Source organism: Rhineura floridana, chromosome 8 (assembly GCF_030035675.1).
Source record: "Rhineura floridana isolate rRhiFlo1 chromosome 8, rRhiFlo1.hap2, whole genome shotgun sequence".
Lineage (NCBI taxonomy): Eukaryota > Metazoa > Chordata > Lepidosauria > Squamata > Rhineuridae > Rhineura > Rhineura floridana.
Genome location: NC_084487.1, coordinates 86,134,780 through 86,157,583, shown reverse-complemented (window position 1 = coordinate 86,157,583; position 22,804 = coordinate 86,134,780). Strand labels below are relative to the sequence as shown.

Genomic DNA, 22,804 nt, shown 5'->3' with positions numbered 1-22,804 from the left:
GATTGGACAGTCTCAGTTTCTTTAAGCACATGGACTGAAATCCAGGCTGGGGAGGGAGGGGGGACACACTTTGCCTCTCCCTATATATTTCATGGTTACTTCTGGTAGCAGTGTGGAGCTGAGAATTGTGGGGAGAGCCTTATGCCAATTGCCACTATACCAGGGCTGGACAGTCCCAGATCCTTTAAGGCAAGGGTGGAGAACTTGTGGCCTTTCAGAAGTTGTTGGACTACAATTCCCATCATCTGTGCTCATTGCCCATGTTGCCTGAAACTGGTGGGAGGAGTAGTCCAACGACATTTGGAGGACTGCAGGTCCCTATCCCTGCTTTAAGGAGCACACTGTGTGAGGAGGCCACCTCCTGTAAAACTGCCAAGGAGTCTAGCCATCTCCAGGTTTGCTGAGAGACCCAGAAACTTTGTTTGCAAGTCACTGAAGAGTAAAGTTATGTGATATACAAGATGAAGCAACTGGCAAAAACGGACTGGATTGAGATGCTAATATACTGTAGCATTGCTGGAGTGTTTATTTGTATGGCCATAAATGGAAATGGACTGCCTTCAAGTCAATTCCGACTTATGGTGACTCTATGAATAATCTGCTATTAATGGATGGGACAAGAATTTGCAGACTGAATTATTTATTACAGAAGAATCTCTCATCCCCACCCCCTGGATAAAAGGCTGCTAATATCTTAACAACAAACCAATAGACTAGCAATAATAATAATAATAATAATAATAACTGTGATACACAGTTAATGAGTGCTCTTTTGTTATACTATTTTTTAGAAGCTAACCTTTAATTATTATATATAGCAAGGTCTTTAATGAAGGATTACCTTATTTAACTCATTAATGAATTGCTTCATTTTGAATGTTTAATTTACTCTAATGTTGAATGAATTATAGCTTTTAAAAATGAATTATATATTCATTGTGGGTTTTTTTGTTCTGTCTGTCTTTAATTATTTTAATTTTGGATTAAGCTGCACATTTCCCTGACTCTTATGAAAAGGCTGAATTATTAGCTTATTTCATGTAATTGCTAAAGGACTGAACAATCTATGTTTTTATTCAGTTGATGAATGCTTGTAAATAAGCATAAATAGGATTTGATTATGGCTTGTCCATTTTATTAAAAAGTAATTTATGATTAAGTAACAAAAGAAGAAAACTGAATATTGAATCTTTCAACTCAGTTGACCTTTTAAGGTAACTTATTTATATTTATTTAAGCAAGTATTTATATACCACCCTCTTGTAAAACATCAGGGGGGTGTCACCAACATAAAAAAAAAACTTTAGAAGCAATATAGAACAGTCATTAAAATAACTGGTTACTCAAGAAAATTTTAGACAACTGCACAGGCTTGTTGGCTTTAAAAAGTCTTCAAGAGACACCTGAAAGTCAAAACTGAGGATGTTTGTTGAATCTCTTCTTGAAGAATGTTCCTCAGCATGGGACCAGTGACATTAAATGCATGACTTTTGGTTGAGGCCAGTTGGGCCTCTGGAACACAGGACAGCTGACAGCACTCTTCCAGTTGATCTTAGTGATCCAGCTGGTATATCTCAGGTTGTCCTTAAGGTATCCTGGACCCAAGATGTTCAGAACACAAGAGACTTGAACCTGGCCCAGTAGCATATGGGCAGCTAGTGTAAATGTTTTAGCAAAGGTGTGACATACTGCTAGCAATCTGCCTGCACCAGCAATCTAGCCCCTGCATTCTGCATTAGCTAGAGCTTCCAGATCAGGCCCAATGGCAGCCACACAGAGAGCACATTTCAGCAGTCCACTCTTGACATTATCAGTGCATGGACTACAATGACCAAGTTATCCTGATCCAAATATAGTCATAGCAGATGTACCAGGCAATGCTGGTAAAGGGCAGTCCTAGCCATCTAGGTTATTTGAGGCTCTAATTATTAAGATTTATCCAGGAGTACCCCCAAGCTATGTACCTACTCCTTTTAAGGGAGTACAACCTATCCCAAACAGGCAGCTGGCCTGTCGTCCAGACATGGGAACTATCCACTCACAAAACACATCTTCTCAGGATTCAAACTCAGTTTATTAGCCTTCATCCAGCCAATACCGCATTATGGCACTAGTTCAGAATTTGTACAGCCTCTTCTGGTTCAGAAGTTATACAGACGTAGAGCTGTGTGTCATCAGTATACTGAGCACCATGCTCCAAAACTTCTAATGACCATTTCCAATGGCTTCATAGCATTGAGAACAAAATAGTGCCCTGTGGAATCCCAAAACACAAGTGCCAGGAAGTTGAAGAACACTTCCCTTATGCTACTGTCTGGACTTGACAATGCCGGAAGGAATGGAACCACTACTGTACAGTGCCTCCATTACCCATCCTACACAGTCAAGCTAGGAGGATACTATGGTCAATGGTATCAAAAGACACTGAGAGATTCAGTAAGAGTAACAGGGTCACACTCCCCCTGTCCCTCCCCCAATACAGGTAATTGATCAGGGTGATCAAGGCTGATTCAGTCGTGAAGCCAAGCCTAGATTGAATTGGTTTCAGATAATCAGCATCATCCTCTGCCACCACACTCTCCACCACCTTCCCCCAAAATAGGGTATTTGCCAGGATTGAATTTTTAAGAAGTGGCTGCATCAAGGCCACTTTAAGGGTGCCTGGCACCTCCCCTTCACACAATGACTTGTTCACAACATCCTGGTCCCACCCGGCCACCCCATTGTAGCTACCTTTAACCAGCCAGGAATGGCAGGGGTCCAAAGTTCATGTGGTCAGACTCATTGCTACAAGTTATCCTGTTCACATCATTGTGCTGCAGGAACTGGAAATGATCCTATAACACTGGGAAAGACATTGCACTGGACACCTCAAATGGATATGCTGTTATAGTGGCATTACAGTCACTACAAAGTCAAGTCATTTTGACCTCAAAGTGTTGTATAAGCCACTCACAGCACCATCTGTTCCAGAAGCCGCACTCACCAATACAGGGTAACCAATCTCTGGATCACATGGAACAACTCTGCTGGTCAGCTGCTCGTGGACATGATGGATGCAGTGAAGTAGATCTTTGCTGCCTTACTACCATGTGATAGGCATGATTATGTGTCCTTGGCAAGCTGCCAAGTCATCATGTGTTCCAGAAGCCTGCCCCCTTTGAATGTTAGTTCTCTGAATGCATATTTGCTGATTAGATTGTTGACAATTGAAGTTTATGTGGCATATGTGGATTATTACCTTAATGTTGCTAGTGTTTTAGCAAGTAGGCTAAATAACATAGCGCACAATTAATAATAAGGATCTATCAAACTTCATTTTTAAAAGATGGATGAGAGATAATATTTTAAAAAGTATTTAATAATTTGGATTATGGCCCCAGCATAAAAGAAGAAAAAATGTTTTTATTAATTGCTGAAAAAGGCTTTTGATAACATTGAGTGGCCATTTTTATTTGAAATCGTGGCCATTTTTATTTGAAATCATAAAAGCTCTTCAACTTGGTTTAATCTTTAAGGAATGGATTTATTTGTCTGAAGCTAAAAGCAAGGATTAATACCAAAGGGATAATATATTCACCCTTCAATGTGACAAAAGGTTCAAGACAAGCATGTCACTTCAGTGCAGTTTTATTTGTCCTATATTTGGAATTGTTAACAATAAAAAATAGAGAAAGCAATACTGTAAATGGTTTAAGAATCAGTATAAATCTGGGGGGGGGGACAACAGTCCAAATGGCCTATGGAGGTTCAGCGAGGTCAGGATCTGGCCTGCAAGTTCGATCCTGTTCCCCATCCCTATTCCACATCATTATGTGTTAAAGCTAAGGACTGGCGCATATGGAACAGCCACAACATGAAAGCTGACTGTTTTCCAATTCCTCTGAGTGGGGAAGGGCTTGGCTCAGTAGTAGAGCATGTGCTTTTCATGCAGAAGGTCTCAGGTTCAATCCCTAGTAGAGCTGTGAGAGACTCCCTGTCTGAAACCCTGAAGAGCTGCTGCAAATCAGTGCAGACAATACTAATCTAGAAGCACCAATGGTTTGATTCAGTATAAGGCAGCTTTCTATGTTTCTATGTTACTGCCTCTGTGGACAATCCATTTTGCACCTAGTTACTGTGTTCAGATGTCACATTAAATCATGGATGGAGAACATGTGACCTTCCAAATGTTGTTGGACTTCTATCAGCTCCAAACAACATGACCATTGATCAGGGATTATGGTAGCTATAGTCCAACATCAGCTGGAGGGGCTATAGATTCTACATCCCTATGTTAAACCATAGTTAAAGTTAATATCTACTGGTACATACTGTTTAGTTTCTTCCCCAGCTCCTGGCCACATTGTACTGGGAGAAACAAACTGCAAGCCTTGTCTTGTTGTCTTGTCCAGACTTAGGCTTGTAGTTTGTTTTCCCCAAACAAACCATGAGTAGTAAGCCAATAACAAACTATGTCTACTGATTGTAGACTAGAGAGAAAACCTCCATAAGCCCAGTTCAGATGACACAACAAGCCAAGGCTTTACAGTTCATTTATCATAGCAGGGAGGAGCTTACCTAGGACATTACTGCATGGTGTACCAGCACACTGTTCATTTATTTTAAACCATAGTTAAATATTAACTATGGTTTCATGTGATATGTGAATCAGGCCACTGCCTTGCACTATGGATTCCGGGATATTTTTAGGTAACAACACTTTTTTTTTTCTTTTTTAACATTTGGTGGTTTGCCGATGGCAAGGGGGCTAATTCCCTTTGCACAGCAGACATTTTCTAAATGAAAATGACCACTGTGCGGATTATTCTCAAGTGAGTTCTGTGTTGTAGCTGTTTGTATGCAGTGAGGTTTATCAAGATGACACATATCAATGAAGAAGATGTGTAAAGGGTGACTGAATGAAACAGTTTGTCAACCCTCATTAAAAAAAATCTGAGCATATGCAGTCTCACATTTAAAACTCACCATCATGACTACAGCAATAAAATGGAGCTGGCTTCTGCAGTCCTGATGCTAAACGCATTTGCCTGGGAATGAGCACTGTTTTAAAGTAAAATAATAACTATAAGAGCATCTGTAATAAAATGAAGAAAGAAAGGATGCTGTGTTATCCATGCCAGCCCATGCTGGCTTGGGAATGTTGCCACCGCCCTGATCATCTGCTGTTCTCTGGGTGATCATTTTGAGTGTGTGTGTGTGAAGGAAGACAGGGTGGGCTGGGAGGCACTGGACTTCAGTCCCAAGGTCCAGCCATATTTGTAATAGTGGTTTGAGATTCTTTGGAATGCAGCCTAGTACTTTACACTCATTCATACTTTTTTTTTTCTTCTACAAGCGTTCACCACACATTGTTTGTAGTGGCATGTTATATTCTACTAGCTCCACCAGTGCTGTTTTCAGTGCTGGAATGTAGAGAAGCTCTTATAATCTTATTTCTTAAAACTTTCTATATTGATGTTCTGTATTCATATACATCACAGAGAACAGGAAAACACACCCATGAAAAAATTACTGTCCAGTTGTATAATAGTGAATATCAAGACTCTGATGTATGCCAAACCAATTATTTGTGAATATAACTGATTATGTCAGAGCAACACAATGCATGTTGTTCACTGCAACCCAAGATATGTAGCCTGGGTGTGTGTATCTGTTTGTGCCATTATCTGGGATTACTTCATCTGTTTGTGCCACATTAAAATAACCATCCACATTAGAAACCATTACTAATCTAATGGGATAATGCTAGTTTGTTGCCAGAAGGAAAGGGACTGGGTCCTTTTTGTAGCTTTTCTCTGTATGGATGGGGATAATGAGATTTTGGGGAAAACCTTAGTCCAATCCATAAACATCTCTCATGTGGTGACAAATGCGCCAGGGGGGTGGAACTGTGCCAAGTAGTCCTCCCCTTATGTTGTGTGTGCACACCAACTAGCCCCACCCCTAGCATTCACACATACAATGGTGTACACATACAATCTTTCATGGAATCTAGAATCCTGCTTGCACAGGACAATTATATGGTTTAACTTTCTTTTCTATTATTTATTTATTAAGATTATATTCCTCCCTTCCTCCTAGAAGGAGCCCAGGGTGGCTGTTGTACTCCAGACGGAGGGAGAGCTAGATCGGGGAGAGGAGTCGGATGAGGACAAGATCCCTGGGGAAGTTGGGGGAAGGGAGAGTATTGGGGAGGGTTCTGACAGACCGCAGACTTCCATGGATGCAGTTCCTGCCCCTTCTGCAAGTCCAACATCTGAGCAGTTGGGTGAGACTGTCCGGTCACGCCCTCTACGCCTACGCAGGAATTCCCACCAGACACTTCAAGCGCTTCCCAGCCTATCAGTGTCCAGCTTCTAGAACCTGCACTGTCACCTAGCGAAGCCCCCTTACTGATGTGCCATTTGAAACTCACCCCCCCTCACCCCGTGCAAGGAGGTGCAAGAAGAGAGACTTTCAAAAGGTGGAACTCAGGCGGAGCCACCATTTACGCACGGAAACCTTTCCTACTTAAGCCAGTGTCATCCGAGGCACAAGTGCTGAGTCAACTTTCCCCAATTGCTGCAGAGACTGCTTAGTTAGCATAGTTAGGAAAAGTAGTGAGTCAGAGTAGTCAGGTGTATGAAGCGCACCACTTTGGATGTAACCATAGCCTTAATAAAAAGAGAAAAAGACATCACCTCACTTCATTCTGAATCCTTCGGCTCTGGGCAGGATAGTGGCAAAGAAAAACACTAAAAACACTAAAACATCTTAAAAACAAAATACTTTAAAATATATTAAAACAAAGCATCTTTAAACACACTTTAAAACATAACATCTTTAAAAAGAAATTTCAACACAGACGCAGACTGGGATAAGGTCTCTACTTAAAAGGCTTGTTGAAAGGGGAAGGTCTTCAGTAGGTGCCAAAAAGTCAACAGAAATAATGCCTATCTAATATTTATGGGGAGGAATTCCAAAGGGTAGGTGCCACAACACTAAAGGTCTACTTCCTATGTTGTGCGGAATGGATCTCCTGATAAGATGGTATCTGCAGGAGGCCCTCGCCTGTAGAACGCAGTGATTGACTCAGTATATCTTTAAGATATCCTGGTCCCAAGATGTACAGGGCTTTGTAAACCAAAACCAGAACCTTGAACTTGGCCTAATAGTTAATGGGCAGCCAGTACAATTCTTTCAGCAGTGGGATAACATGTTGGTGATACTCTGTCACAGTGAACAGTTGCACCTCTGCATTTTGCACCAGCTGCAGCTTCTGGACTAACCTCAAGGGCAGCTCCACATACAGTGCATACAGCTGTTAGCTATAGGGCGGTTTAGAAATGCAATTAAATAAATAAATAAAATAAATAATCCAACCTGGAGGTTACCAGTGCATGGACAACAGTGGTCAGGCTATTCTGGTCGAGAAACAGCTGTAGCTGTCTTACCAGCTGAAGCTGGTAAAAGTACTCCTAGCCACTGAGGTCACCTGGGACTCTAGTGACAAAGGTGGATCCAGAAGCACCACCAGGCAATGAACCTGCTCTTGCAGAGGGAGTATGAACCCATCCAAAGCAGGCAACTGACCAATAATCCAAGCTTGGAAACCACCAACCCAGGATTCAGACTTTATTGACAGGATTCAGACTTTATTGGCCCTCTTCTAGCCCACCACTAATTTCAGGCACTGTTCCAGGCCTCTTCTGATTCATATGTTACAGAGAAACAGAGATGGATATCATCCGCATACTGCTGACACCTTGCCCCAAATTTCCTGATGACTGCTCCCAAGGGCTTCATATAAATGTTTAACAGCATTGGGGACAGGATGGTACCCTGTGGCACCTCACAGTACAACTTCCAGGGGGCCAAAGACAATCACCCAATGCTGTTCTCTGAAAATGACCTTGGAGACAGATCGGAACTAAAACAGTGCCTCTGATACCCATCTCACCAAGTTGGCTCAGAAAAGATACTATGGTCAACGGCATCAAAAGCCACTGAGAGATCAAGAATAGCAGGGTTGCACTCCCCTGTCCTTCTCCAGATAAAGGTCATCCATCAGGGCAACCAGGCCACTTCAGTCCCATAACCAGGCCTGAACCCAGATTGGAATGGGTCAAGATACTCTGTTTCACCAAGAGTCTTTGCAATTCCCTAAAAAGGGGCTATTTGTCACCAGATGGTAGTTGCCACAAACCAATGGGTTCAGGGAGGGCTTTTTCAGGAAGAGTCAGATCACCCTCTCTTTCAGAGTGGCTGGGACCACACCCTCCCACAAAGACATGTTGACCACACCCTGGATGCACTCGGTCATACCCCCTCTGCAAACTATAATAAGCCAAGAAGAACAAGGGTTGAGAGGACATGTTGCTGGCTACATCAAGGCAAGCACCTGGTCCATGTCATCAGGCCACTTCAACTGAATCTTATCCCAAGAAGTTGCAGCAGATGTTGCACTGGACTCCTCACTGGGAACTACAGTAGATGTGGATGGGGCATCAAGATTGCTAAGGAGGCTAGCAACTTTACCCTCAAAGTGTCTTACAAACATTTCACAGTGGGCCTCCAAAGGGTCTAAAACAGCATTTCCTGGAGTTGATGTCTTGTGTCTTTATTGTGTGTTCGGTTTGTTTGATTTATTGAATCGATGTTGTTCTTAACATGCTTAGGAAAAGAGGTACTGCCCATTTGTTGGTATGCTCTATAGTTCCTCTTGAGATGAGTAAATTATCACTGAGAATTATGAATGCAAGTTGTGTCTGAATGTTTATGGGCTTGTTTACCCCAACTAGCATGAGCACCTCAGGACTGTGTAGGGCTGCTATTCATCTCATGGCTGGGAAATATGAAGTGGGGGCTGTATGTGTGACTTTCATGATTTATGTGATCATGGTAGCCATATGTATAGCACAGGGGCATGATTTTATGTAGCTTAAAAGAAAGTTACTTCTACATGTACCATCATGTGTTCTTGAATGAACAAGTTGTAACTTAAAAAAATCAACCAAAACAACAACTTTTATAATGCCAGGAAAGCATCTTTCAGGCCACCTTTCACCCTTGTTTTTTAATTTTTTTTTTTTATACTCCTTTTCACCCATAAAAGCTAAGTTTCAGCTTCCCTTTTTACAGGTGAAATTTTCACTCCCATTGTTGTGACTACAAAATGGAGAGTGGGTGCACCTTTGAGCACTTTTGCCTCTACCTGATGTGCATATGCAATCAGGTAGGTAATCACACTTGTACCAGTCTCTCAAGATTCAGGTACAAGAATGTCAGAACAGCTTGTATTTTCCAACACCAAAATGGCCTTTTAAAAAAACTCATACTATGCAATCCTAGTTTGTAGTCCCATTTGTTTCATGTTGCATCCCAATGAACAAGTTGGTCTGTGTGTGTTGCGTTAGTGGGAACCCAGTCCTTAGGAGAAGACTTCAAAAAGGCCTAGCTATTTTTCACCACAAGCCTGTCCCCTGTACTTCTCCTATGATGCATGGGCAGTTTAATCCATGTGTAAGATTAGATCCCTCTTTATCTTACTCTTGGTTTCTTTCTTAAATCTGTTTTTAAAATGATCCATGCTGGAAATGGGTTTGCCCAAAACATACTGTAGATCTTTATAATATCACTTTGCTCAATTCTTACAATTATAGAGTTTCTGTTTTTAGTATTTTATCCCTGAACATAGTTCAAGTCAATTTGGTTTCATTTTCATTTTAGGGGAACACAAAGTCCACTTCATCCCATCACTGATTGGCCCTTTCTTGGAAGTGACACTGATACCTCAACCTGATCTACGGAATGTAATGATTCCTATTTTCCATGACATGATGGACTGGGAGCAAAGGCGCAGCGGCAACTTTAAACAGGTATTTTTTGTCAACTGGTTAAGAGAAGAAAAATCCCCCCCCCAGTGAATAGCCCTCCTATTGAACTGTGTGCATTTTGATCCTGGTTTGTTTTAGCTAACTCTGGTTGAAACAAACCAATTTCCTGAATTTCAACCTAATGGGGAACAGCAGTTTATTCCAAAGTGAAAGCAGATTTTCCCCTCCTTTCTCCTCATGTGTGAAGTAGGAGGAAATGGAAGGGGGAAGTATGCAAGCTCTAAGATAATGCAGGCTTGTTCATGATTATCCAAAGCTGATATAGAGAACCTGTGACCCTCCAGATGTTGTTGGTCTCCAGTTCCCATCAGCCTCAGCCAGCATGGCCAATGGTCAGGGATGGTGGGAGTTGTAGTCCAACATCATCTGGAGGGCCTTAGCTTCCTCATCCCCAATGTACTGCATGGTTTAAATGATCATCATATCTAGGCCTGTTAGTTAAAATTAAATTAAATTGATAACTCATCCTTCCTCTCAATAGCCAATGTGGCTTCATGGGGCAATTTTGAAGTAATTCACATTATGTACTTTATGCAGAGCTTTTAGTGGCTGAGACTTTTAGTGGCAACTTGAACATAAGGATTCAAGTGCTGGTTACCTCACTTTAAAAGGTTGCTGATACTTCTATTTTTCTTGTGTCAACATTGGATGAATGCGCATTGTACTCAAAGGCAATTGGAAAATGCTACCATGATACCACAACATGTGCATGTGAAAGTTGAAGGGAATATGGCAGAAAACAGAAATGGCTAGAGGCCTTCCAGTCAAAAGAAGAAGGCAAAGATAAAGAAAGAGTACTTGGTTTGTTAATAAGGTAATAGAGAATTAAATAGTAGTAGAAATGGCTTTTGCTGAAGAGGTTATTTTGAGGAGAAATTTGAAGGAGAAGGTTGTGTCTTAAATGGAGAAGTTGTAGACACAGAGGAAAGTGGTAAAATGAGAGTTGGAGTAAGAAAAAGAGATATAACAAAGGAAGGTTAATAGAGTGGCAATGGCAAGAAAGCAAATGAGAGTACCAATATTTAAGATGAACAAAAGAGCTTTTCATTTAATGAGTAGGATTTTGGATTTGATCATAAGAATCTGTGTTACACTGGGTCAGACCGTTAGTCCATCTAGTTCAGCATTATCTACTAATGTAGGACCTCTCTTCCCGACTTTTTAAAATAAACTTCAAAAAATGGAATCGCTGACTGATGCCATCCATCACAAGCAATACCAGTAGTAGCCTAAGGCATGTAGTTAGGTTTCTGACAGCAGTTGAAATCCTAAGGCAATATCACTGCAGCAGAACTAACTTGTGAGAAAATGTCTGGCTCTGATGCAACAGCTAAGTAACAGCTGCATATTTATTGCTTGAAATAATGGTTGTGCAGAAAGGCCCTATGACAGGAAATACTTGTGTTAAGTATATATCCTAATAACTGAACTGGTGGTTCTGCTGTGATTGTTCATTAATATGCTTTAATATTCTCATTTCATAAGACTGACCCTTATGACTTGCCAAGTCGTGTCACAATTCAGTTCCTTTTTGTTACTTAAGCTGTCTAGAGATGCCAAGTAAGGAAGTACTAAATGCGCCATCTGCTATTGCAGTTTGTATTCTGTTTCTTCATGTAACTTCAAACCATTTCTCTCTGTTCCCTTTCCTGCTGCTTCAAATGAAGCAAAGCAAAATCATCTGAATTAGTGAGGTGAAGTGGCAAAATAACTGGAGTGGAGTTTGCAGAGATATCTGAAAAAAAAAAATAAAGGCATGAAAGTGGACCAGCAAATGCAATATAAGCAAGCTACTATAGACTGTCAATTACTTTAGCAGAGATAAGTATAGAAACAGTTTTCATATAAGAAGTGTACAGTGATTCTGATTTCTGTCTGCATTAAAGACACCAGCTATCATTCATTCTTTGCTTTAGCAAGCCTTTACTCTGATTTTTCATTCACTAATTATTTTTATTATTGCACAAGACATAATTTCCTGATGTAATATTGACTACACAGAGCCACCTTGCTACATTTTCATGGTAACAAACACAGCCCCATGTTTGTTTAAGCAATTATCATTAGCTACCAAACTCATATTCCCTAACTGCTCTTGTTTGCTGGGCTGAAAATTAAGAGCATCTCTCACTTGTCCCAGCACTATTGGAGGCAGGGTAGGTTTCAGCATCAGTAGGTTTTTGTTTCTCAAACAGCACTGAAAGAGGCAGGCAGGTTATGATCATGTTAATCTAGAGATGTAGAGAAATGGAAATGGACTACCTTCAAGTCGATTCTGACTTATGGCGACCCTATGAATAGGGCTTTCATGGTAAGCGGTATTCAGAGGTGGTTTACTATTGCCTACCGTTGAGGCTGAGAGGCAGTGACTGGCCCAAGGTGAGCTTCATGGCTGTGTGGGGATTCAAACCCTGCTCTCCGGGTGGTAGTCCAACACCTTAACCACTACGCCACACAGGCTCTCAGAGATTTAGAGAAGGGAGGAAGAAAAGAAGTGTTTTTTATGCTGAGATGTATATAGTTGTCTTTCATTTGCAGCCCTGGGGTTGGGATGGGAAGGGAGTTAAATAGTCTGCTGCGTTTGTTTGACTCCATAAATAGCTGCCTTAGCAGCAGCAAATGTCTGTAGTTTAAAGTCATTTTATTTGTTCCACTTAAATGGCAGCATATGATGAGATGGTTAAAGCTCTAGATTGAGGACAATGTAGTAATCTCAAATTTATACAAGGACAGTTTGCTGGGCTTAAAGCCCTTTGCAGAAACCTCTCTTTCTGACTCTCAGTTATATATACATATACATATAAATGTGTGTGTGTGTGTGTCACACACCGTCATTTTACCCTCATTTTACATGCAGACATGTGTCATTTACAGGTGGAAGCAAAACTGATTGACAAATTGGATAGCTTGATGTCAGAAGGCAAAGGTGACGAAACATACCGAGAACTCTTCAATAGTATGTGAGTAAAAAAATGTCCAAACTTTAAGAATTGTTTCGTAATGGAGCACAACTGCCAATGCAGTTCCAGCACTGAAGGGAATGCTTTGTCTTCCTGAATCTCTTTAATCAGGGTTAATTACCTAAATGAGTGAACAAGACTTGTCTTTGTGTCTAATTATTAAGATTGTGGGGTTTTCTGTTTGATCTGTGTTACTTCTTTTCTCATTCATTTAATTGTTAAAACTGGGAGAGCGAGAAATGCTTACTAAAATCTCAAACAATAAGCAGTATTTTGAACAGCAAGACCTTCAAGAAGGTATTTGTTAGATATTTCCCAATAAATTTAAGTTGAAAACTATATAGGTTTCTATTGTCTTTATCTCTCTTTTTGCTACATTTTCTCCCATAAAGCCCCTACATTCAAAGTAAATAAGTGATAAGCATGCCACAGTGAATAAATACTGTTAAAATTTGTAGTGCTATAATATCATAACCCACACAGCCATGAAGTGCACTGGGTGACCTTGGGCCAGTCACTGCCTCTTAGCCTCATGAAAACCCTATTCATAGGGTCGCCATAAGTTGGAATCGACTTGAAGGCAGTACATTTACATTGATATCATAAAAGTGAACTAAAATGTTTATTTTTAGACAACATGCATTGAACTAATGCATTTATTAAAACTGTATAAAAATGGGTCACAAACCTGGTAGATTAGCACTTTTAAGGAACACTGATTTCAGTGGAAGCATTAAGCAAATGCTTACCTCTTTTCCAGTGCAATCATTGGCATGAAAAGGCAAATTTGGCTATGGATTGTGCCCGTAATTTCTTTTATTCTCAAAAACATTGTTTTAATAATTTTTTTCATTTAAAAGGAAACAGTGATACATTTAGAATCATGGATAGCCATGTCTTGCATCTTTTATTCTTGAAATATTAAACCAATTGAAGAGAAATAGAGTACTTTCAGAAAGCTTATCAAGTAATACGGCAAATTTAACACATTTTGATGCAGTTGCCAGAAATCTGTCAATTGCTATTTACAGTGACTTCCAATACTTAAGACGGTATGATAGAACAAGAACTAGATGTTTTGACTCTAAATGCCAATTAAACAAAGACTAAAAGCATCTATGGCTGCTGTTCAAATATCCTTATGTAAAGCCTAGTGAGTGCCGTGACAGAAAGCAGGAAGATGTCTCTCTGCTTATTGGGCCCTTCTCAAATGCTGGAAAAATTATTACATCTCATTCTCTTCAACAACTGAGTATAAGAGATTGCAACCCAATTTTTGTATCAGAACAAAACCCATGGAATGTTAACATCTCACGACTGCTTTCAAATCTGCCAAAATTAAACAAAACATATAAAAAGTATCTTTCCCTTTTTCTAGTTGACAATGACATCGCTTGCAAAGACAGAAGGGTCACTTTTGTCCTGGAACATACATCATCTCCTTTAAGATGAAGTGGCACAATGAGAATAGCCATGGCTGATCTCTACCTTGATCTAGGTCACAGAAAGTTTAATTATGAGGCATATGCAATCAAATCAAGCTCTCTCCATGTGTTCAAAAAGAATGTGCAAGTACACAAACTGGGGAGTGGGTATGCCTACTGCCTCGTACCCCAGTGGGCCTGGGCATGCCCACTCCATACCCCCAGCCTTCCTGTGTTCTCTGCGTGTTCAGCCTAGTTTGTGCCCTCACTTCCGAAGAGGATTAGTGAGCTGCAAATTGTATTTGGGCAGAGCAATCCAAACCATGGGAAGCCAGTGGGAGGGGGGGCCGGCAGAAGGCTCTGCAGCCTCCACTCCCCATTCAGGAGCCGCCTGGCTGACTGAATGCCAGCTCAGTTGGGACCACCATGGAAATTATTTTACTCCGCCTGGTGGAAATTTTGCATGGATCAGGATCCAAGGGAGTGCCCAGAATGCAAGGAGAAAGATGGGTAAGTGCCCCCCTCAGCTCCTCCTCTGCCATGCCCCTGGAACACCCCAGTTTGGGCCTTCTGCTGGCTCTCCATCCCCGGCAGACCCCCAACTGAGCTGGAAGGGTTCTGGTGGCGCCACAACTCAGCCAGGATGAGAGGCTTCTGCCAGCAGAGCCCAGCAGTGCCAGGTCCCTGCCGACTCAGCTAGGGGGTCTGCCACATCCAACTCCCCCCAGCCCTATGCAAATACAAGTTGGATTGCTCTCTAAGTGTGTGTTATGTGAGAATGAGAACCAAGTACCCAGCAATATACAATCCACTTCTGTAGTGTATGGAGCAGTATGCCTCTGATTTGGAACATATTGTTTTTCAAACCCCATTGCTAAAAGACCATGAAGGTGTAGTGATGATATATGAGAGGATCAGTTAATGCCTGATGTGTTTGAAAATTACAGATGTATGTGAGGATCTGAAACTGAAGCCAAAGTTGTACTATTAATAACAAAAGAGAATTGTGGGGAATTAAAAATATATATATAGGTGACTGTGTTATACTTGGTGTTCAAAATTATTTTATTCCCCTTTTATTTTAACAAAATCTTTCCAAGGTGTCTCTTTTGGAAACTAGTACCTAAAATTAAGGCTGCAATCGTACTTGTTTAGAAGGGGAAGTCCCATTGAACACAATGGGATTTACTACTAAATCAGTAGACATAGATTGTACTATAAGCTGAGATAACACTAGAATTGTGTACACTGCTGTTAAAGGGTCATAAAATTCCAGTATAATCTTCAATATTTTTTTTTCAAGCTGGGAGCAACAACAACAAAAAGCTTCTAGTGATATCTTTGTAAGGAGGGCACAGATAGGTTTTATGTAAAACTGGACTTGCCTTGCTCTGTTGGGTCGCGGAACAGATCATAAAGCATTTTTTTGAAAACAATTTCCCCAGGGCAGTTCTGTTTAAAACATTTGAGGTATTTATTGATTTCAGAAACAAATTACTGATGTCATTTTCATTTAAAAAATGGTTGGAAACTAGCTACTTAAAAGTCTATTACAATGAAATATCCTGTCAAACTTCAGGCTTCAGCGAGGCAGGTGTGAAAGCCACCAGATATGACTGACTCAGAGCAAAGAGGTATCCCTCTAGAATGGTATAAAAATGCTGCTGTGGATGGGTTTATTGCTTTCACTGAACAGTGACAGGCCTTTTACACCTTACCACTTTGTAAATTGAATCATGGAAATTTCAAATCATTAGGGTAATTGCCCTAATGGAATAAAAAGATAGAAGTACACGGGTGTGTTGAAATGTAGCCTCCCACAATTAAGTTATTCAAATGAGAAGCCTTTTATATGACTGAAAATTTTATTGTATGACTATTTCATTTTATTTATTATTGAGTATTTATTTTCAACATAACATCCATTTTAAAATATTTTTCTCATTAAAGGAAAGCTCTAGAAATTTCTGCAGCCTTGAAAATTGACTGGTCAAACTTTACATTGACTCTTTCCCCACCAAAATATAAACATTGCACATAGATAGCCATTCATTTATTAAAAAGAGCAATGCAACAAGAGATAGTTGACTCCCAAGTACAAATGTCATGAACATGGAGAAATGCTACATAATTAAATGAGGATCAAACTGCTACATACTAATTTGGCATGCAGGAAAAAAGAGAGAAAAAAACTGCTTCTGCTATCAAGAAAGGCTTCAGACATTTGAAAGTATCTCTGTAACAGAAAACCCCAAAACATCCTTACAGATGTACTGCATGAGCAAAATAACTGATTGACTACACTCCAATTTCAGCTAACCTTTTTAGGGTGGTAATTTATATGAAGGAAAAAGACAGAGGGCAGTAAAATCCATCAAAATAGAGATTAGAAGATGTTATGATACTTTTTTATTAGAGAATCATAAATATGAATCATAAGTATAAATCTTACATGTCACTAGGTCTTCCTGTAGTATAATCTTAATATAACTTTTTTAGTGCACAGTTAGGATCTTCAACATTATGATAAGATGTCTGATTTATACTTAATAAAACAGTTGTCTCCAATTGAAGGAGTTACACATTATACCTGAAACAGCTCAAGGTTAGCCAGTTCAACAGAGGCCTTTCCCGCCCCCCAAAACCATTTTATTTCTTCTTTGCCATGCAAATATCAGAACAGTATAAAACAATACATAACACACAACAAAAGAAAAAAAGGAGCATTAATCATATTGTTGCATATAAAGAAGTGAATTTTTTGATTGTCCTTGTTTAGTTATTGTTGTCTTAGTTATTGTGTTCTAAAAGCCTCACAGCTGCTGGGCTTGGCTAATCAGGGCCACACCCACACCAGACTTGATTTCACTTGAGACAGTCATGGCTTCCCTCAAAGACTCCTGGGAAGTGTAGTTTGTGAAGGGTGCTGAGAGGAGACTCCTGTTCCCCTGAGAGAATGGTTTAACAGTCAGCCACTCTGATTAAAGGTCTGTGAGAGGAACAGGGCGTCTCCTAGCAACTCTCAGCACCCTTCACTAACTACACTTCCCAGGATTCTTTGAGAGAAGCCATGATTGGCTTTGAGCCATGGCTTTGAGAGAAGCCATGATAAATTATTTTAAATTGTTTTTAAAAGGTGTGTTTTTAAATTTGTATATTTGTTTTTAATGTTTTTAGTTATTGTAAACCGCCCAGAGAGCTTCGGCTATGGGGCGGTATATAAATACACTAAATAAATAGATAAATAAATAAATGATTGTCCAAAGTGTAATAGAGGCCTGGTGTGGATGTGGCCAGGGACAGCTTTGTTTTAAATTTGGGTGGCAGATAGGGTTGCCAGGTTCAGGGCCTGAGACTGATCCTGTATCTTTAGGAGAAGAGAAAGTCAGCCAAGTGCAGGTGTTCTTGCAACATTGTAATGGGAAAAATCACAAGGTAGAATTGTCCCTTCCCCCTGCCCAACTGTGAAAGATACAGAAGACGTCTTGGTTGGCAGGCCCAGCCTGGTCAGTTTTACCTATCCTAATCATGATTGCATAGGAGAATATCCGATTCAACTCAATAATCATACAAATGATCAGACCTGCCTTTTCCCTCCTTCCCTTTTCCTCTCCCTTTCTCCTCCTCTCTTTCTTCTTCCGCCTTCCCTGCCAACTCCAGCCCTCCGTCCCTCCCCCCCAGTCAGTTTTACCTATCCTAAGCATGATTGCACAGGAGTTAATCCCACTGAACTCAATAAACATGCAAACGACCACATATGTCCTTCTTCTCCCCTCCCCCTCCTGCCTGCTCCCATCCTAGTCCTCCCCTCTGCCTTTCCACCCCTCCCTCCTCCCCCTCCTCCCTTTCCCATCCTCTGTGGTCAGTTTCACCTATCCTAAGCATGATTGCCGGGTGTGTGTGTGTGTAAATCCCACTGAACTCAATAAGCATGCAAATGATCAATCCATTCTCAGCAAACTTGCACAGGATCCTATATCTTACCTCCCGGATTAAAAAGCAGGGAAATTCACTAATAGGCAAAAAACCTTGCAGTTTAAGAATGTACCTATAGCCCACAGATACTTCTACCAAACTTTAAAAAGCAGGGAAATTGGACAGCTATAGTGAATGCACCAGGGGAGCAGGAGACCTGAACTCCTCTCTGAGATATTGTACTGCCCTACAAACAGAGCTTGGAAAAGTTACTTTTTTGAACTCCAACTCCCATCAGCCCAATTCAGTGGCCATGCTGGCTGGGGCTGATGGGAGTTGTAGTTCAAAAAAGTAACTTTTCCAAGCTCTGCCTACAAAGTTGTCAAAATGCAAACACAATTTGGGTTGGTCTTTCACAGTCCAGTCCACTTGCTGTGTAGCTTGGAAGAATTTGGTAACATGTGCCTCTGAGCATATGGTGAGTGGTGGCAACACCTGTAATCAGCCCAAATAATAGAAAGAAGACATGTGCTATGCTGATCTTGTTTTAGCCGAGAGGAAGCAACATTATTAAGACAGTTGATATAGTTCAGATGGTCACTTTAAATATGTCTGATTTACTTTGCAATTTTAGTGAAGTTTTCTATAGGAAAACATTTTCTTTTGCTTTTGTTTCTATGAATATGTGAAGTACAGCAACACTTTGCAAAATTTATACTAAAAAAACTCCAAATATAATTGTGGAATAATGGCACTGACTTCTGCAAAATAGTCTCCAGTGGACCTCAGAAGTATCTCAATGTGCACAAGATAAGACAGTGGAAAGTGAAATATATTCTAGCAAAATTCTAGGTGTGCTCTATGTTTTTAATTGATCGTGAACACCTTGCCTTAAATAAAGTGGTTTAAACATAGAAGGCTGAAAACATGCACCCTCTTTTTTTCAACAGCTAGAGTCATTGCTGAAGTAGCAACATATTATAATCAGTCTGATTTTACATCAAACTGCAGTTTCAGATTCAACTGTTAATGCACCCAAAATAGAAATAGAACATAACCTCCAATATAAAAGACAAAAGGCTGTCTTCACCATCACATGACAATGACCAATAAAAAGGCTTTGAAATTAATAAAAATACATTTGACACAGATTTCTAGGATGAATAAGGAGGGGGGGAATTTTATGGTTTAGATTCTCTGTAGAAACATTAGTAAGACAGGAAAGAAGCAAAGTAAGAAGAACACCAACAAACATACAAAAATATAATTCTCCATTTTTGGAGATGGCAGGTGTTGCCACCACTCCCCATATGCTCAGAGGCACATGTTACCAAATTCTTCCAAGCTACGCAGCAAGTGGATTGGACTGTGAAAGACCAACCCAAATTGTGTTTGTATTTTGACAAATTTGTGGGGCAGTCCAATATCTCAGAGAGGAGGTCAGGTCTCCTGCTCCCCTGGTGCATTCACTATAGCTGTCCAATTTCCCTGCTTTTTAAAGTTTGGTAGAAATATCTGTGGGCTATAGGTACATTCTTAAACCGCAAGGTTTTTTGCCTATTAGTGAATTTTAACTATGCACTGTTGGAAGACAAACAAGCAAAGGGTCATTGCTTTTCATGTCTCGCTTGAGAAAGCAAGACTGGACTTAGTGGAATACCAAGGGCGGAGAGGGGGGAGCGGGCCACCCCGGGTGCAGGCAATAAGGGGATGCCGCTACAGCCGCCCCTCACTCTGCCATGTTGCAACCCCCTGCCTGCGGTAGCTGCCATAATGCAGGAGAGGAGGGTCCCCTGGGCTGAACAACTGGAGCGGAGGCCTCAGCAACAGCCTCCCCAAGTGGGGACAGATCATGGAAGAGGAAGAAGAGGGCCATACTGTGGGGAAGGAGACAGGCTGCCGGCTGGGATGTGTGAAAAACTGGGGAGGGGTGGAATTAAGTGGGTATTTGCCCACCCAAGCAGGCAGCCTGTGTCTTGCCCCACTGTGTGGTGCCTCCTCTTCCTGTTTCTCTTTGTCCTCCACAGTATGGCCCTGTTGGAGAAACTATTGCCGAGGCTTCCGCTCTATTGTTTGTTTGGTTGGGGGGGCTCCTCTCCTGCCTCCTCCTCCTCTGTGGTGGCAGTGGCAGATTGGCAGCAAATCCATAGCTGCTGCTGATCTCATTCCTACAATCCCCGTTCATGCTGATTGGCTCTCACCATCTGTTGTGGGAAGGAGAGAGTCATGAGCAGTTGAGAGTAAGAGGTGCAAAGAGGCAAGGAGGGTGGACAGTCAAGCCCAGGTATTTACTTTAATTCTATAGGCAGAGATTCTCAAACTGTGGTCTTCGCCTCCTTTGCCCTTTGGCTTGGAATTACTTTAAAAAAACTGTGCTGGGGGCTGGGGCTAGCTGGGAGGGTGGGAAGGGATATCACTGCAAGCTCAGGCTACCAGCCAGCAGCAAACGTTTGGTGAGATGGGGACTTGCTTTTAAAAAAAGTTATGGAGGAAAGGATGGAGCAATGGGTGGGTCCCTGCATGCTCAGAATGCTGTTCGTTGCTAGCAAGGTGGAGCTGGTGGCAGGTGCTTCCTTGCCCCAGGGAGGATCTTTGCTGAAGGGTGTGTGTGCTCAAGTAGAGGGGGGGAGAGGTATGTATGCAGATGTGCTTACTTACTGAAGGAGGGATTGCTCAAGTAGTGTGTGTGTGTGTGTGTGTGTGTGTGTGTGTGTGTGTGTGTGAGAGAGAGAGAGAGAGAGAGAGAGAGAGAAAGGCTGTAAGGGGGCATGGCATGACTCATGAAGGGACCCTGCACTACTAAATTTGCCACTACACTACTGTTTGAAATTATTATTATTATTACTATTGTTATTATTATTAATGATAATGATAATAATAATGTAGTGATTAGAGTGTTGGACTTGGACCTAGGAGACGAGGGTTGAATCTCCACTTGGCCATAAAGCTCACTTGATCTTGGACCATCTGCTGTTTCTCATCCTAATCTACCTCACAGGGGCGTTGCAAGGATAACAATGGGGGGGGGAGAACCATGTTTGTATGCCTCCTTGAGCTTGTTGGAGAAAAGGTGGGGTAGAATATAATAAATAAATAAAGTGGTCCCCAAGGAGAATGAGTCCCTTGGGCTGAAAAAGATTCCCCACCCCAGCCTTAGAGAAAGGGAAGAGAACCTCCAGCGGTGGACTCTGTAACAAAGAATTTTCTATAGCAGGGATAGAGGCCATGTCATCCTCTAGATGCTGTTGGACGCCAACTCCCATTATTCCTAGTCAACATAGCCAATGGTCAGGAATGATGGGAGCTGTAGTCCAGCAGCACCTGGAGGGCCACAGGTTAGCCATTCCTGCTTTATAGTGCTGTTGCCTTCTTTATAGACACAGGTGATGCTTTCCCCATCACTGATGTTGGAAAAAGAGCTTCATTCTTGCCTGCCATAAAGCTTTTAGAGCAGGGTTGGGCAGCATGTGGGACTTATTTATTGCAGGTGGGAAAAGCTTGGAGAGGGAGAGAGAGTAAGGGCTGGAGGGGGTCAAGCTCAGTGGATGGAGTGATGGAAGGAGGAGGGAGGGGGAAAGCTCTATGCAAGTGATCGGTTCAGACCTTTGCCAGAGTGATTTACCCCTCTCCTGGCAATCTGCTAAGTGTAACCTGCTAACCACAGAGTTTTAAATTTATTCATCACCTTTTAATGCCATCCTTTTTCTATGGAATTCAAAGTAGCCAAGTAGTGAGGCCCAAGGCCACTCAGGCAGATTTACAACTGACTGGGGATCGGAACATAGATCTGCAGTGTGGCTGTAAACACACTAGTCACCAGATCAAAACGTTTCCATTCACCACACCTGAAGGGGGAACAGATTGATCTGCCAATCAGCTGCAAAATCTCTTTGAAGCAATTTTTTTTAAAAAAACACGCTCAAGCTGCTCCCAGGAGGTTTAACAGTAAAAAGGGGCAGCGTTTGACTCGCATTGTGTGCCCCCATTTTCAGAAAAGAGAGCTGGAGACACACTGGAACCGACAGAACAGGGAGTGTGTTTCTGAATGTTCCCGAAATGGCTGTTTTAGAACTGCAACTCCCTTGCAAAAGCAAAAAATCTTCCACAGCCAGATCCCAACCAAGGCCAGTGGAAGAGAATCCTACTTATTTCCAAGTCAACATGTTTAGGATTACATCCTAGCAATCCAATCCCAAGCAGGTTTACTCAAAAAATAAGTTCTGTCAGTAGTGCCTGGAGTCTTAACTGGATTCTTATTTTTTGTATTGGTTCAGCTTCTCCCTCCCTTAAGCCACTCTCTCCTCCACTTTTTTTACCTCAGCCTCTCCCTCCATTAAGCCACTTTCTCCTCCACTTTTTACCTCAGCCTATCGCCCCATTAAGCCACTCTCTCCTCCACTTTTTTACCTCAGCCTCCACCCATTTATACACAGTTGCTCACCTCCTCCATTTTTTATCTCGGCCTCACCTCATCTCCCCCCATTGTGCAGCTCCCCTCACTTTTCTCCCTGAGCCTCTTTTCTCTCCACATCTATTTGCCCAATTCCATTTTACCTCTATGTCCCCTCCCCCACCTTAATTAAAAAAAACCCTCAAGCCCCGCTGACTTGGCGGGCTGCGCTGTTGG

General features: G+C 41.5%; 1 protein-coding gene across 6 annotated transcripts in view; it reads left to right on the top strand.

Moving 5' to 3' along the window:
- DOCK4 (dedicator of cytokinesis 4) overlaps positions 1 to 22,804 on the top strand; it is a 386,414-nt gene that overhangs the window by 273,454 nt on the left and 90,156 nt on the right. For all 6 annotated transcript variants that reach the window (XM_061640010.1, XM_061640007.1, XM_061640006.1 and 3 more), the window contains 2 exons: positions 9,712 to 9,860; positions 12,753 to 12,838. In XM_061640010.1, coding sequence (XP_061495994.1) covers positions 9,712 to 9,860; positions 12,753 to 12,838 — 235 coding nt within the window. The remainder of the gene's footprint in view (positions 1 to 9,711; positions 9,861 to 12,752; positions 12,839 to 22,804) is intronic.